Source organism: Ranitomeya imitator, chromosome 1, assembly GCF_032444005.1.
Source record: "Ranitomeya imitator isolate aRanImi1 chromosome 1, aRanImi1.pri, whole genome shotgun sequence".
NCBI classification, from domain to species: domain Eukaryota; kingdom Metazoa; phylum Chordata; class Amphibia; order Anura; family Dendrobatidae; genus Ranitomeya; species Ranitomeya imitator.
In genome coordinates this window covers 55,610,872-55,623,949 of record NC_091282.1, presented here as the reverse complement: position 1 = coordinate 55,623,949, position 13,078 = coordinate 55,610,872, and the positions used below count along the sequence as shown (strand labels likewise).

The following is a 13,078-nucleotide window of genomic DNA, read 5'->3' as shown; positions in this document are numbered from 1 at the left end:
TAACACCCCAGGTAACCGGTTGTTACAGTGATGTTGCCTTCCTTTCGGGGAGGGTGATATCATGCTTGGAGACAAGGAGGATTTCCTTTACCAGGTAACGCACCTACATGCAACACATTCTGAATCCAGGCCAGGAGGGAGGGCTCTGAACCCGGATTCAGGGGAGATTCCCCAGCTTTAAGTATTTTGGTCTGGAGGAGGAGTTAGTCTGGAGCAGACAGTGGAGGAGAGAGGAGTGATAGCAGAGAGTGGAGCCGTGCAACCAGGAGTGTGCTGCAGCTCCAGGAACGGAAGATAACCTGAAGGGTTGGAATGTACTGAGCATCTGAGGAAAGAAGCAAAGGAGAAGGAAGGAGCTTAGAGGGGAATTGTGACCGGGTACCCTCTGAGCTGAAGCGCAGGAACCGGGCACTGGGAGCCCGAGGTTGTGTTGTACTCCAGGTCGCACAGCAGAACTGGAGGACAAAGGACTTTATGTAATTTGCCCGCACCCACACCTAAAGGTTCAGCAGTACATGAAGAGCCCGGGTCGTGATAGAGACCCTATAAAAAGGTATCTGTCCCTGGACAGGAACGAGAGAACTTTGTCAGGGAGCCACAGGCAGCAAAGACCTCGCATACGAGCATGAGCAGGAAGGCTTACGGACCTCACCTGGGAGAGGGACCCACCATTGCCTCCAGGCCGGCCGGACCACATCACTACCTGTTGCTGGTACCCTGGACTGTGGCCTGCTACCACCAGTAAACCAGGTAAAGATGTTACAACCCTGTGTCCTCCATTTATTTGCCAGCATCCACTACACCATCCTTGCCATACACATTGGGAGCCCTGGGGACCCCGCTTCACCTGTGGGAAGTGTCACCATCTTTGCTGTAGTAGCATCACCCCAGACGACCCCTTTAAGCAGCGTCGGTCCCCTCTGACCGAGAACCACAGGTGGCATCACAAATTTTCACCACCTTATCAATCCCTTTGAAAACTATCCCTTTTACTTGGGCGCCCAGGGCCATGGACCGGGTCGCAGCCACCGTTACATCCCCTTTAAGTACCGGACCCGGTACCGAGTACCCCATTGCCCTGGCGGGTGACTCACAAGCAAAGGGAAGAAATCTTGATTTATATCTTACCAGAGAAATTTGCTTTTTCCTACACTTATGAGCCACTCTGTCTAATAAAACTCATCATTGGTCCAAGCAAGAGAGTGACAGCTCACTGAGGGATCAGATCACAGCTGCCCATCAAATGTCTAAGAAGAGGAGAGGTGGAAGAATGGCAGAGTGAGAGAAATCAACAGATAATGCTGGAGCTTTCTAGTAAGTGTTTTATCTCACTCAGACCTGGAATATATGTGCTACACAGAAACAGGAGAGCAGGAATCGTGTGTCTGTGAATGGAAGACATCATACCAGCTATTCTCCACCCACTAGTTCAGAGTAAACTCAGATTTAGAGATGGAGCAGAGGGGAAACTGTAGGGTACGAGTCACATATGGGCAGACGTTACACACCCGACAGCGTATCCTGATGAGCCACATCAAATGGCAGCTACACAATAACTTCATGTACACAGGGGCCCCGTGTCTGTACACTGGAACCCCACACGTCTACAACCTCAGCTGTACATGGAGTTCATTGAAATGGGACAAAATCCCATCTGTCACCTTGAAAATACCAGAATAAGGCTATGTTTCACGTATTTTCACCCTTAGAAAGCAATGAGTAAATTAAAAAACGCAGCAAAAAAAACCCCGCAGGTATCAGGTTTTGAGGCGTTTTTGGTGCAAAAACCTCATGAAATTGCATCCTGGTTTTTTTATGCATTAAATTTTACCAGTATTATTATTATTTATTATTATAGCGCCATTTATTCCATTGCGCTTTACATGTGAGGAGGGGTATACATAATAAAAACAGGTACAATAATTTTGAACAATACAAGTCACAACTGGTACAGGAGGAGAGAGGACCCTGCCCGCGAGGGCTCACAATCTACAATATGCACAAGAGACAAATGTACCAGGTAAAAACTCAGCAAAAACGCAGCAAAAATTGCTTTTTGTGAGCAGCTTCTTTACTTCAAAGAGAGCAGAAAACAATGGAGCAAAAATGCAATGAATGAACATAGCCTTATGATTTGTCTACACGTAGCTTTTATTTTTTGCGCGTTTTTTCTTCTATTTTTTTTGTTGTTTTATTTTTTTGAGCGGTAACCCATTTCAGTGAGAAAACACTGAAAGAATTAACATGCTGCATTTAAAAAAATAATTCTGTAGGTCAAAAATGCACCATGTGAATGAGACTTTAGATGTATTACTAATTTTGATGTTTCTGTAAAATGCTGTGGTTTATACGCACCTAAAAACCACACAAAAAAAACTGCAACAAAAACACTACAAGTGAACAAGCTTTATAGATGGTAAATAGTAAGTGGGGCCCTATTTAAGGTTTTGCAATAGGACCCAGGAGCTTAAAGATCCCTCTCAAATGTATGTACAGTTGTAAAAACTCTTTCTTGATAGATTTTATAGTTTTTTTCCCCCCCTCAGTTAAAAATAAAATCTAGTAAAAAAAGGTCATAGAAGATGGAGAGGGAAGAGGGGGATGGAGCTGCAGCTTCTCAACAGGAGGAGGAGGAGAGGGGAAGGGAAGCAAATCTGATTGGTCAAGATTTACCCAGCATAGGTCTGACATCACTCTAAGGAGAACCCACCCACACAGCAATCAGGGAGACAGAACGTGATATTAGCGAATCAAATGGACTATGAATGTCTCAAAAAAATTGTATTCCATTTTTCTGGATTCGTTTTAGGAAGGGGTTAAAAAAAATATTTAAAAAATCTATATATACACTTTCACTGCTGAATTTGAGCGAATCTGACAAATTGTTAAATCATGTGAGTGCTGCAGGCACTGATGCCTCTATTATTTTACCATAATGTGTGTCCGCTACTATGGAATAGTGAATATCATCGATGACTGATTGGCTGCAGTGCTCACATCGCCAACTTCTTATTTTACTCCGAGTACTTGGACATTTAAGAAAGATTTGCAGAGGACAATCTCTTTAGATTGCAATATCTGATGTGAGATCAGTGGAATAATTGTTCCTTATATCCTTGGATGGAATTTTAGAAGATTCTGAAATTATTTTATGACAGTTTATAGTGTAATAGGTACAGACTTGAGACTAACGTTAAAGGGGCTGTGCTGTACGCTATCCTTAGGATAGGTCAACAATGTCTTATTCTTGCCGATTGTCTGTTCCTGGATCGGAACTGCTCAGCTGTGGAGCAAAGCTCCATCAATGGAGTTATGGCCATGGCCAGGTACTACATATCTGAATCAATAGGGGGCGGATCGGCAGTAACTGTCTGTGGCCACTTGACGGAGCCATGCAGCAACAGAGTAATTGCAGTCGGCACCAGGAACAGGTGATCGGCGGAGTTCTAGTTGTCCCATCCCCACCGATCAGACATTGATTTCCAATCCTAAGGATAATGTTAAAGTTCCGACAAACCCCTTTAATGTGTCTGGTCACCGGAATATATAAATGGAAGGGTTGTGGGACAGACGATAGACTAGAAGGACAGTCATCTATGCACTTGTCGTAGATGGTTGGATGGATGGATCACCACTCCATGACACGTCACATGAAGAGCGCATGCAAAGTGGACTGGACACAGAGGGAGACACTCACACAGAAGTCACTATGGATGATCCGTCTCTCTTTTAGGGTGCACTAAGCTCTAGGATTGGCTATGAATGTCAGATTATCCTGAACACATTCATGTGAAGCTGGAAGCTACTCACTTCATAGCTTTCCCTCACAGCAGACGTATGCCGCACTGGACTGAGACCCTGGAGAGCAAGGAGATGAAGCTGCGGATAAGGGTAATTTCTGATTTCATGGACAACCTTTTAAAACAGACAGACAAGAGAAACAGTTAATTCATGAAGAACTGTTGTATCCAGCCTGACTATGAATGTAGAGCAAAATACCATCCACATTACAAAGTTGAAGGACCTCAATGATATTGTCACTAGGAGCCCATATTCCCGTAGGTCTGGTTTTCTAAGCCAAAATATATGCGTCTGCAGCAGACAAAGCAAGGACAAAATGAGGACGAGGAGTCAGGACAAAAAGACCACTCAAAGGAACCATGCACTTTCACCTGTTGGGGTTCAAACACTTGTCCGGCTATTCCTCCTGACATCCCCCTAAACATACATGGTTGGTTCTGCATCCACCCAGGGCCTACTAAGACCTTTAGGGGATTCTCTCAATACGACAACCCCTGTCCCTAGTATATGTATTAAATGGTTGTTGTTGTAACCTTAGCCTCATCTGATGGGCAGTGCAATATTTAACAAAATTGCTACAAAATTTATACACCCCAAAGGATGCCTCTCTACGTGAAGGGGTGGGAGGTCTCCGTCTCGCTACAGTCTCTCTATATGAAGTGGAGCAAGTCCTGTCTCTTTTACGGAATTGTGGACTAGTCTTGGAGTAAAGGACATCTGCAGGATGTGAAGGCAGGTCTTTGTCTCTCTAAAGGAAGTGGGGCAAGTCCTGTGTCTCTACAGAAATTGTGGGCTGGTCTTTTTCCCTCTACAATGAGTGAAACAAGTCTCTTTCTCTCTACAGGAAGTAGGGCAGGTCTCTATATCTGCAGAAAATGAAGGCAGGTCTATTTGTCTCTCTACAGGAAGTGTATGTATATATTTCAGTTTCAGTGCATCCTATGTTATGAGTAAGTAGCAGTCTCAGTGAATACTATAATGTATACTCAGCAGACTGAGTATTTATGTGATGTATATACAACAGTCTCAATGTCTCCTATGTGATATGTAAGCAGCAGTCTCAGTGTCTCCTATGTGATGTATATATTTACATCAGTCTCAGTGTCTCCTATGTTGTGTATAAACAGCAGTCTTGGTGTCTCCTATGTTATGTATAAACAGCAGTCTTGGTGTCTCCTATGTGATATATACAGCAGTCTCAATGTCTCGTATGTGACATATACACAGCAGTCTCAGTGTCTCCTATATTTTGAATAAACAGCAGTCTTGGTGTCTCCTATGTGATATATACAGCAATCTCATTGTCTCCTATGTGATGTGTATATGGCAGTCTTGGTGTCTCCTATGTGATGTGTATACGGCAATTTTGGTGCCTCCTATGTGATGTATACAGCCATCTCGGTGTCTCCTATGTGATGTATAAACAGCAGCCTCAGTGTCTTTCTATGTGATGTGTAGACGGCAGTCTCAGTGTCTCCTACGTAATATGTATACAGATAACCAACATATGGTCAAGAGTAATAGGAGTTTCTAAATTGCGCAAAAACCAATGGAAGAAAACTCTTTAAAGAAAATATATAATACAAAAAATCTTTATTCAATAAATACAGTATATACTGCAGAGAATAAATATGGTGGTTTGTATAGCATCAGTGTTAGTGACTGAACCAATAGTAATATATCATATGATAGTACAAGGTGTCCCCTTTGCTCTTATTCATGTGTTTTTATATAAATCTCAATTCTGTGGATAGGGATTGACACTATGCAACCACTGTATTTATTCTCTGCAGTATACCTTTCTTTTTGTGTTTTTAATCATTGTATGTATTTATCGAATAAAGATTTTTTGTATTATATATTTTTTTAAAGAGTTCTTTATTCCATTGGATTTTGTGATGTGTATACAGCAGTCTCGGTGTCTCCTATGTGATGTATACAGCAGTCTCGGTGTCTCCTATGTGATGAATACAGCTCTATCTGTGTCTCCTATTTGATGTGTACACGGGACTCACTGTGTCTCCTATGTGAGGTAGACAGCAGTTTCGATGTCTACTATGTGATATATACAGCAGTCTCAGTGGATCCTTTGATGTAATTACAGCAGTCTCGGTGTCTCCTATGTGATATATACTGCAGTCTCGGAGTATCCTATCTGATATATATAAAGCAGTCTTGGTGTCTCCTAGGTGATGTATACAACCATAATGGTGTCTCCTATGTGATGTATATACAGGAGTCTCAGTGTCTCCTATGTGATTAATACAATCATCTCAGTGTCTCCTATGTGATATATATTGCAGATCTCCCACTGCTTGAGTTCTATACACGTTACATTATCAGTTATGAGTTTCAGAACAACTTACTGTTGAGATCTGTTCTTTACAAAATTTACCATCACAAACATGAACTCCAGGCTGATGCAAACCTAGAAAAGCAGTTGCAGTAGCATCATCCTCAATACCACCTAACATCACAGCCACACCAAAGAGAAGCAGTTCCATCCATCACATTATGAGGGGAGTTATTTAAATGTTTGACCAAATATAGAAGGATAATTTTTAAGTTAATAGTTTTGTATGGCCGCAAATGATATAGATATCCAAATGGCCTATGGCAGAAGAAAAGTTCCCCAATGGAAATTGGGTGTGGGTCTCTGCCTCTGTGAGTGAGGTGGGGATGATGCCATACAGACTATACTTTTCTACAGGTTTTTGGGTGGAAGGTTAGGTTCAATTATTGAAGGGATACTTTTAACAGGCACAGCGCTATATACGCATATATTACATGGTGGCAAAAAGGCCTCCAATCTTCGTTGATACGTTGACTCCATCATGGGCCGTTAATTGCCCACCCATGTCTTTAGTGATCATTGCAGCCAATCACTGCTCTTAGCAGTGAGGTTGATATCGATAGACGAGGCTGCTGAGCTCAATGATTGACTGCAGTGGTCACGTGATGTTGTGAGGTCACAGCTAGAGTGATATCAACAAAGACTGAGTACATCAGCGGAGAGCCAGTGCTGGAGCAGCAGGGGCAAGTACAAGCTGACTTAGTTATTCCATAGACCAAGGGAAACTTCCATAGACCGAGGAACACTTCCATAGACAGAAAGACATCTCTATAGATAGAAAGACACTTCCACAGACTGAGGGATGCTTCCATAGACCAAGGGACACTTCTATAGACAGAAATACACTTCTATAGACCGAGGGAACTTTCCATAGACCGAGGGACACGTCCGTAGACCGAGGGACAATTCTGTAGATGGAAAGACACTTCCATAGACTGAAGGAAACTTCCATATACCGAGGGACACTTCTATAGACAGAAGACACTTCTATAGACCGAGGGACACTTCTATAGACAGAAAGACACTTCTATAGACCGAGGGAAACGTCCATAGACCGAGGGACACTTCCATAGACTGAAGAACACTTCTATAGACAGAAAGACACTTCCGTAGACCAAGGGAAACTTCCATAGACCAATGGACACTTCCATAGACAGAAAGACACGTCTATAGACAGAAAGACACTTCCACAGACCAAAGGACGCTTCCATAGACTAAGGAACACTTCTATTGACAGAAAGACACTAATATAGACCGAGGGACACTTCTATAGCCTGAGGGACACTTCTATAGAACGATGGACACTTCTATAGACCAAGAGACATTTCTATAGACTCTTCTATAAGTGGTTTCCTATTATAACTGGCTGAGTGATATTAAAGGGGTTTTCCACTTTCAAATATGAACCCCGAATGCTTTAAAATATCTAAAACAGCAGCAGGTTGTCACTCACTCAACCGGTGTCTAGAGATTGCTCCCCGTCTCTAATCTGGGATTGGTGTTTTGAATGCTGTGGTGATGTGACCTCTACAGTGTAGATTGCCGCTTCAGCCAATCATTAGGCTGAGTAGTTAGTGCCATCTACAACCACTGAGCTCAGTGATTGACTGCAGTGGTGAGTTTTGCTGTTTTAGGCCTCTTTCACACGACTGTGTCTCCGGTACATGTGGTGACAGTTTTCACACGTACCGGAGACACGTACCGGAGATAACCCCACAAATATTACCCCACTTGCCACCGCTACAGGGCAAGTGCAGGCTGCTGTTTTTAGGCTGGGGGGCTTATATCAATAGCCCCTTACCAGCCTGAGAATAGCAGCCCCCAGCTGTGAGCTTTAGCAAGGCTAGTTGTCAAAAATGTGGGGGACCCCATGCAGTTTTTTTTAAATTATTTATTTAAATAATTAAAAAAAACAGTGTGGGGACCCCTCTATTCTTTATAACCAACCTTGCAGAAGCTGACAGCTGAGGGTTGCAGCCCCCAACTGTGAGTTTTGTCTGGTTGGTTCAAGAAAATAGGGGTGACCCACTTCGGGTTTTTCATTCATTTATTTCCTTAGATTGCAGCCGGCGGCTGTGGAATACCCCGATCATCCACATCTACTGTCACTTTTATTAGCGGCAGCAGGTGTCGGATGATGGGGGTAAGAGTCCCAAAAGCCCCCACCTGCTGTCGTTCGGACTTTATAATAGCGCTCAACATTCTCCTCTGCTCGGCAGCAGAGCAGGGGAGAATGATGAGAGCCATCTTCAGCACCAGCCGCCGGGGAACAGCGCTTACTCTAACGCTTCTTCCCCGGCAGCTTTCCGTGTGGTTCTGATGCGGCACATGGGTCGCACACGGTTGCCACACGTAGTACACACATGGACACACAGACACAGATATCTCCGGTACCATTTTTTCCCGGTACTGGAATTAAACGGACGTGTGAAACCGGCCTTAGATATTATAAAGCGTTTGCAGTCCACTTTCTTGAAAGTAGAAACGACCTTTAATGATGGCAGATTTTCCATCTTGGGTTATGGGTTACTCAGAGGATGCGATCAGATCCTTTTCTGCCAAAGTAAAATGTGAGTGAGGCCATTGATTCTGTATTTGACGGAGTGGACAGGATGTTCTTGAGGGCTGTTTGACATCTCAGTTTGAAGAAATTAAAACAAGAAACTGGAAATTCCTTGTCTCATCCTGTTCCATGACAGGTCTGCTGGTAATGTGAATAGTAACGGCGTTGTACGTCCCCATCGCCTGACCTCTGTGAGATGTAATATGACTAAGTGTCGTGGACGGGTGGACTCCACATTTTATTGGTCTCAGTCTGGATGTGTAAATGGAGCTATTACCAGTAGAGATGCTAAACCACTTATGCTGAAAGTAATCCAGGAAAATGAGGGCTTGTAAAGAGGTATGACATCCGACATAAAGGACGGCTCGGTGGGGGCAGAAGGGACTGCAATTTACTCCATCTTGTCTTGTGGAGAACATGTTATAATAATAATTTTATTTATATAGCGCCAACATATTCTGCGGCGCTTGTTTGTTTGTAAATGCAAAAAAAGACAGAATTTGTCCAGCAGCATTTTTTTCTTGTGACCCCCCCATGTGCAAACACATTCAATACTTCAGACAGCTACTCCCTCCAACCCCTACACACAAGTACTATTGTTAAAACCGCTCATATCACGATTATCTTGCAGTGTGAACAGGTTGACCATCACCCAAAGAACGAGCAAAACACTGGTTCATCAGGTGAAATTATCTTTTGTGCAGAGATCATGGTTCTTGACGCTGCATCGTCCTGTGTAAACAAGACTTGCTCAGTGAAGAACCATGGCAGCCTATGTGCATTGAGCCATCAACCATAGTTAGCTCAGTGCGCATCGATTGCTTTGGTCTCCTGTTTAAACAGGCAGTCAAATCTATATCTAATATCGATCACTCAGAGCACATCGATTGCTTTGGTCTCCTGTTTAAACAGGCAGTCAAATCTATATCTAATATCGATCACTCAGAGCTCATCAATTGCTTTGGTCTCCTGTTTAAACAGGCATTCAAGTCTATATCTAATATCGATCACTCAGAGCACATCCATTGCTTTGGTCTCCTGTTTAAACAGGCAGTGAAATCTATATCTAATATCGATCACTCAGAGCACATCCATTGCTTTAGTCTCCTGTTTAAACAGGCAGTCAAATCTATATGCAATATCGATCACTTAGGGCACATCCATTGCTTTGGTCTCCTGTGTAAACAGGCAGTCAAATCTATATGTAATATCGATCACTCAGAGCTCATCCATTGCTTTGGTCTCCTGTGTTAACAGGTAGTCAAATGTCCACTATTAGTTAAAAATTTACCTATCACCATCATATTATGCTGCCGAGTCGTCTGTGTGAATGGACCTTAACGCTGCCAGTTATTATTAGACAATGGACCAAAAAGACATGGAAGGCACAAGGTCCACAAGATCTAAAATGTGCAATGCATTATTTTCTGCAGAAATGTCTTACAATTCAAAGAGAAAGCACAAGAAATCAAGCTCAGAAAGAGATGGGAGGGCACAGCAGATAAAGAAAGGTCTCGCTTCCACCCCATTCCCTGTAGACTACCCGCTCATGTGAGGATGCGCCAAATACGCAACTGGGTCGAGTTAAAAAGTAACTAAATATACGGGTTTCATGGCACAGGACACACTACTAAATACAGTATATCCAATATATGCCATCATACACTGTCGTATTTAAAAAAATAATGGAAATAAATCTCACAAAAAAATAGATGTAGCTGTCTATGGGGTTGGGGGTCAGGGGGTTTCAGATACTGTGAGTTTTGTTAACTTCATCAGGAGTAATGGACTGGACAGGGCGTTAAGGGAGTTGTACTGCTGACAAGGTAACAACCAGTTGTCAATGTTTTTTATGCTTTTCTAGAAGAAACAAAAAAGGGAAGACAAAGAAAAGTTGTTCTAGAATTGTTATCTCCATCAGGAGAGAGGACAGATTCCTAACTAATGTGGATGCCTGATTATTTTGCGGATCCCGGGGGGGGGGCTGTTTAGTTAGTATTGGTGCATTTATTACATTTCTTTTCATTATTTATTGATTATTGTAAACCACCATATAATTATAATAACAAAATAGGGTATAAAAGGTAAAATGCTATTTATAACACATATATCCTGAGAATGTCCGAGCAAGGATTTACAAAAAATGTCCAATTAAAAAGCCATGTAGGGAAGAAACACACAGAGAAATGTTTTTCACCCAATATCCTCTTAATTTCTTACGTTCTGTTAGGACATATGGAAAACTAAATACACAAATGCATATAAGCAAACATTTCTAAACATCAAACCCCGGGATTAAAGAATGGCCTCAACCAGTCTGGATCTCGCCGAGATCTGCAAACTGGATGTATATTGGATCAGCCCATTAAAATAAGATATGCGAAATATAGGAATAGAGCCTCAGTCAGTTACAATAAATTCCACCTGTCTTTCGAGATTGATCCTTGTCTAAAAGACTTGTTGCTCAAAGAATAAAAAGATCTCAGTTTTAATTCAAATGCAAATGAGGCTTAAGTGCTCTGGGCGTGTCAAAGAACTTTCCAAGCAATTCCACGCCCAGCCCCACCTTCTTCTACTTGACTGACAACTCGTTGGCTTGACTACACAGTCTTTGAGCTGTCAGTCAAGTAAAGGATGGGTGAGGCTGGGTGGATATTAGAAATGAGGAGACAGACAAGAGAAGTGCTTTGGCCCACCCAGAGCACTTAAACTTTCTTTCCATATAAATTAATACATTGATTTTTCAATCATGGAGCAAGAGATTGTATCAGTAAAGCTATGGATTACATTAGCTTTCAGAGAGTAACATGACCGTAGAAACAATCTGGGGGAAGAGGGGCTGATTGTGACCACAGATTACCTGTCCATTGGCCTCACACTTTAGATAGATGTCGTCCTCCTGACCCTCGTCTACACATGGACTCAAGTATAAAGGTAGTCTCAGTAAACAGTTCAAAGCCAGATAACGTTAGAGGAGAAGAAAGGATTGGGCATATTGAAATTCAACATGTCCGACTCTTTTCCTGGACATCTGACATCATATGAGAGTTGGGAAATCAATGTCCACATTAGATATTGGCCATCCCCAGTGAAATTAGGAGTTTTGTCTGCATCCATCAATTGTATAACGTACCCTGTGTTCTCAATAAAGTGAGCCTCTTTCAGGGAACTCTGCTGGATGCTTATCTTCAGAACAAATGAGAAAGCTTATTCATATTCAGCATGCCCAATCTTTCCTTGGCAACCCCAGCACACATATTAGATGGTTGGCCAGTCCCACCAAAATTAAAGTATTTTGTCCAACATTCATAAAATGTCTACCCTTATCTTGGCTAAGCTAATCATGCAAGTGATCCAAAAAAAGAGAGCACTGCCAGTCACCTCCTTTCAGAACAAAGGAGCAGGCATATCGAAATTCAACATGCTCCATCCTTCTTTGAAAACCAGTGTAGACATTAGATAGACAGGCTCACTAAAATTGGCTGCTTTGTCCGATATTCAACTAATGTGCGTGGTCACAATAACTCATTTAATGGCGAGGAACTATACACATGTGGCCTCTACTTGTTGGGATTGATGGAGATCCCAATGGCTGGACCATCGGAGATCGCACTTTGACAACATGCCTGATTGCCGTGATATGTTGAGATTCGCTTTAGACACGAAAAGGACAATAGCAAACATAAAATGGGAATCAGAAGATATATTAGGACTCACAACTCTACAAAAAAAGCTAACCTCTTAGAAAGCAATGGCCTAAGCAAGCGAAGATCTACAAAAAAAGCTAACCTCCTAGGCCTAAGCAAGCGAAGACACAACAGACGGATTTCAAGACACAAGCAAAAGCCAACTAGAAGTCTCCTCACCATTTGTGTAAGAGATGTGGTCCTGGGAAAGTGGTGTAGACGAGGACTCGTTAAGTAGTGTGGATAGTGCTGAGGGACAGGTCTCACTTGGAACTGAGGATGTGTCAGACCGGCATCCACGCTGAGATCCCTGGAAATGGGGAAAAAATGCATAAAATTAATCCATCAGCAGTTTTGTAGAAAAAGTATTAAAACACTAAATCATCTAACAATCTCCCTAGACTATATATTAACCCTTAACCATACCAAATCACAATGGATAATGTATAGACATATTTACTACGTTATACCCTTGACCACTAGAGATAATAGATATTAACCACCAAGCTTCTGTAGACCTCAAGGGATAATTTAATATTAATTCACAACCACTCTAGACCACCGGAGATAATACTGTATATACCAGTATTTACTCCTTTACATCCTAGATCACTAAAGTTACTAAGTATTAAATGGTTGTTCCCAAAAAAAGAAAATGACCCCCTATCCACAAAG

General features: G+C 42.3%; 1 protein-coding gene across 1 annotated transcript in view; it reads right to left on the bottom strand.

Moving 5' to 3' along the window:
- The window catches only part of ARK2C (arkadia (RNF111) C-terminal like ring finger ubiquitin ligase 2C), a 131,658-nt gene that overhangs the window by 17,723 nt on the left and 100,857 nt on the right, over window positions 1–13,078 (bottom strand). The window contains exons 4-5 of the mRNA XM_069746841.1: window positions 12,584–12,713; window positions 3,811–3,915 (exon numbers count right to left, since the gene is read on the bottom strand). Of these exons, the coding sequence (XP_069602942.1) occupies window positions 3,811–3,915; window positions 12,584–12,713 (235 nt within the window). The remainder of the gene's footprint in view (window positions 1–3,810; window positions 3,916–12,583; window positions 12,714–13,078) is intronic.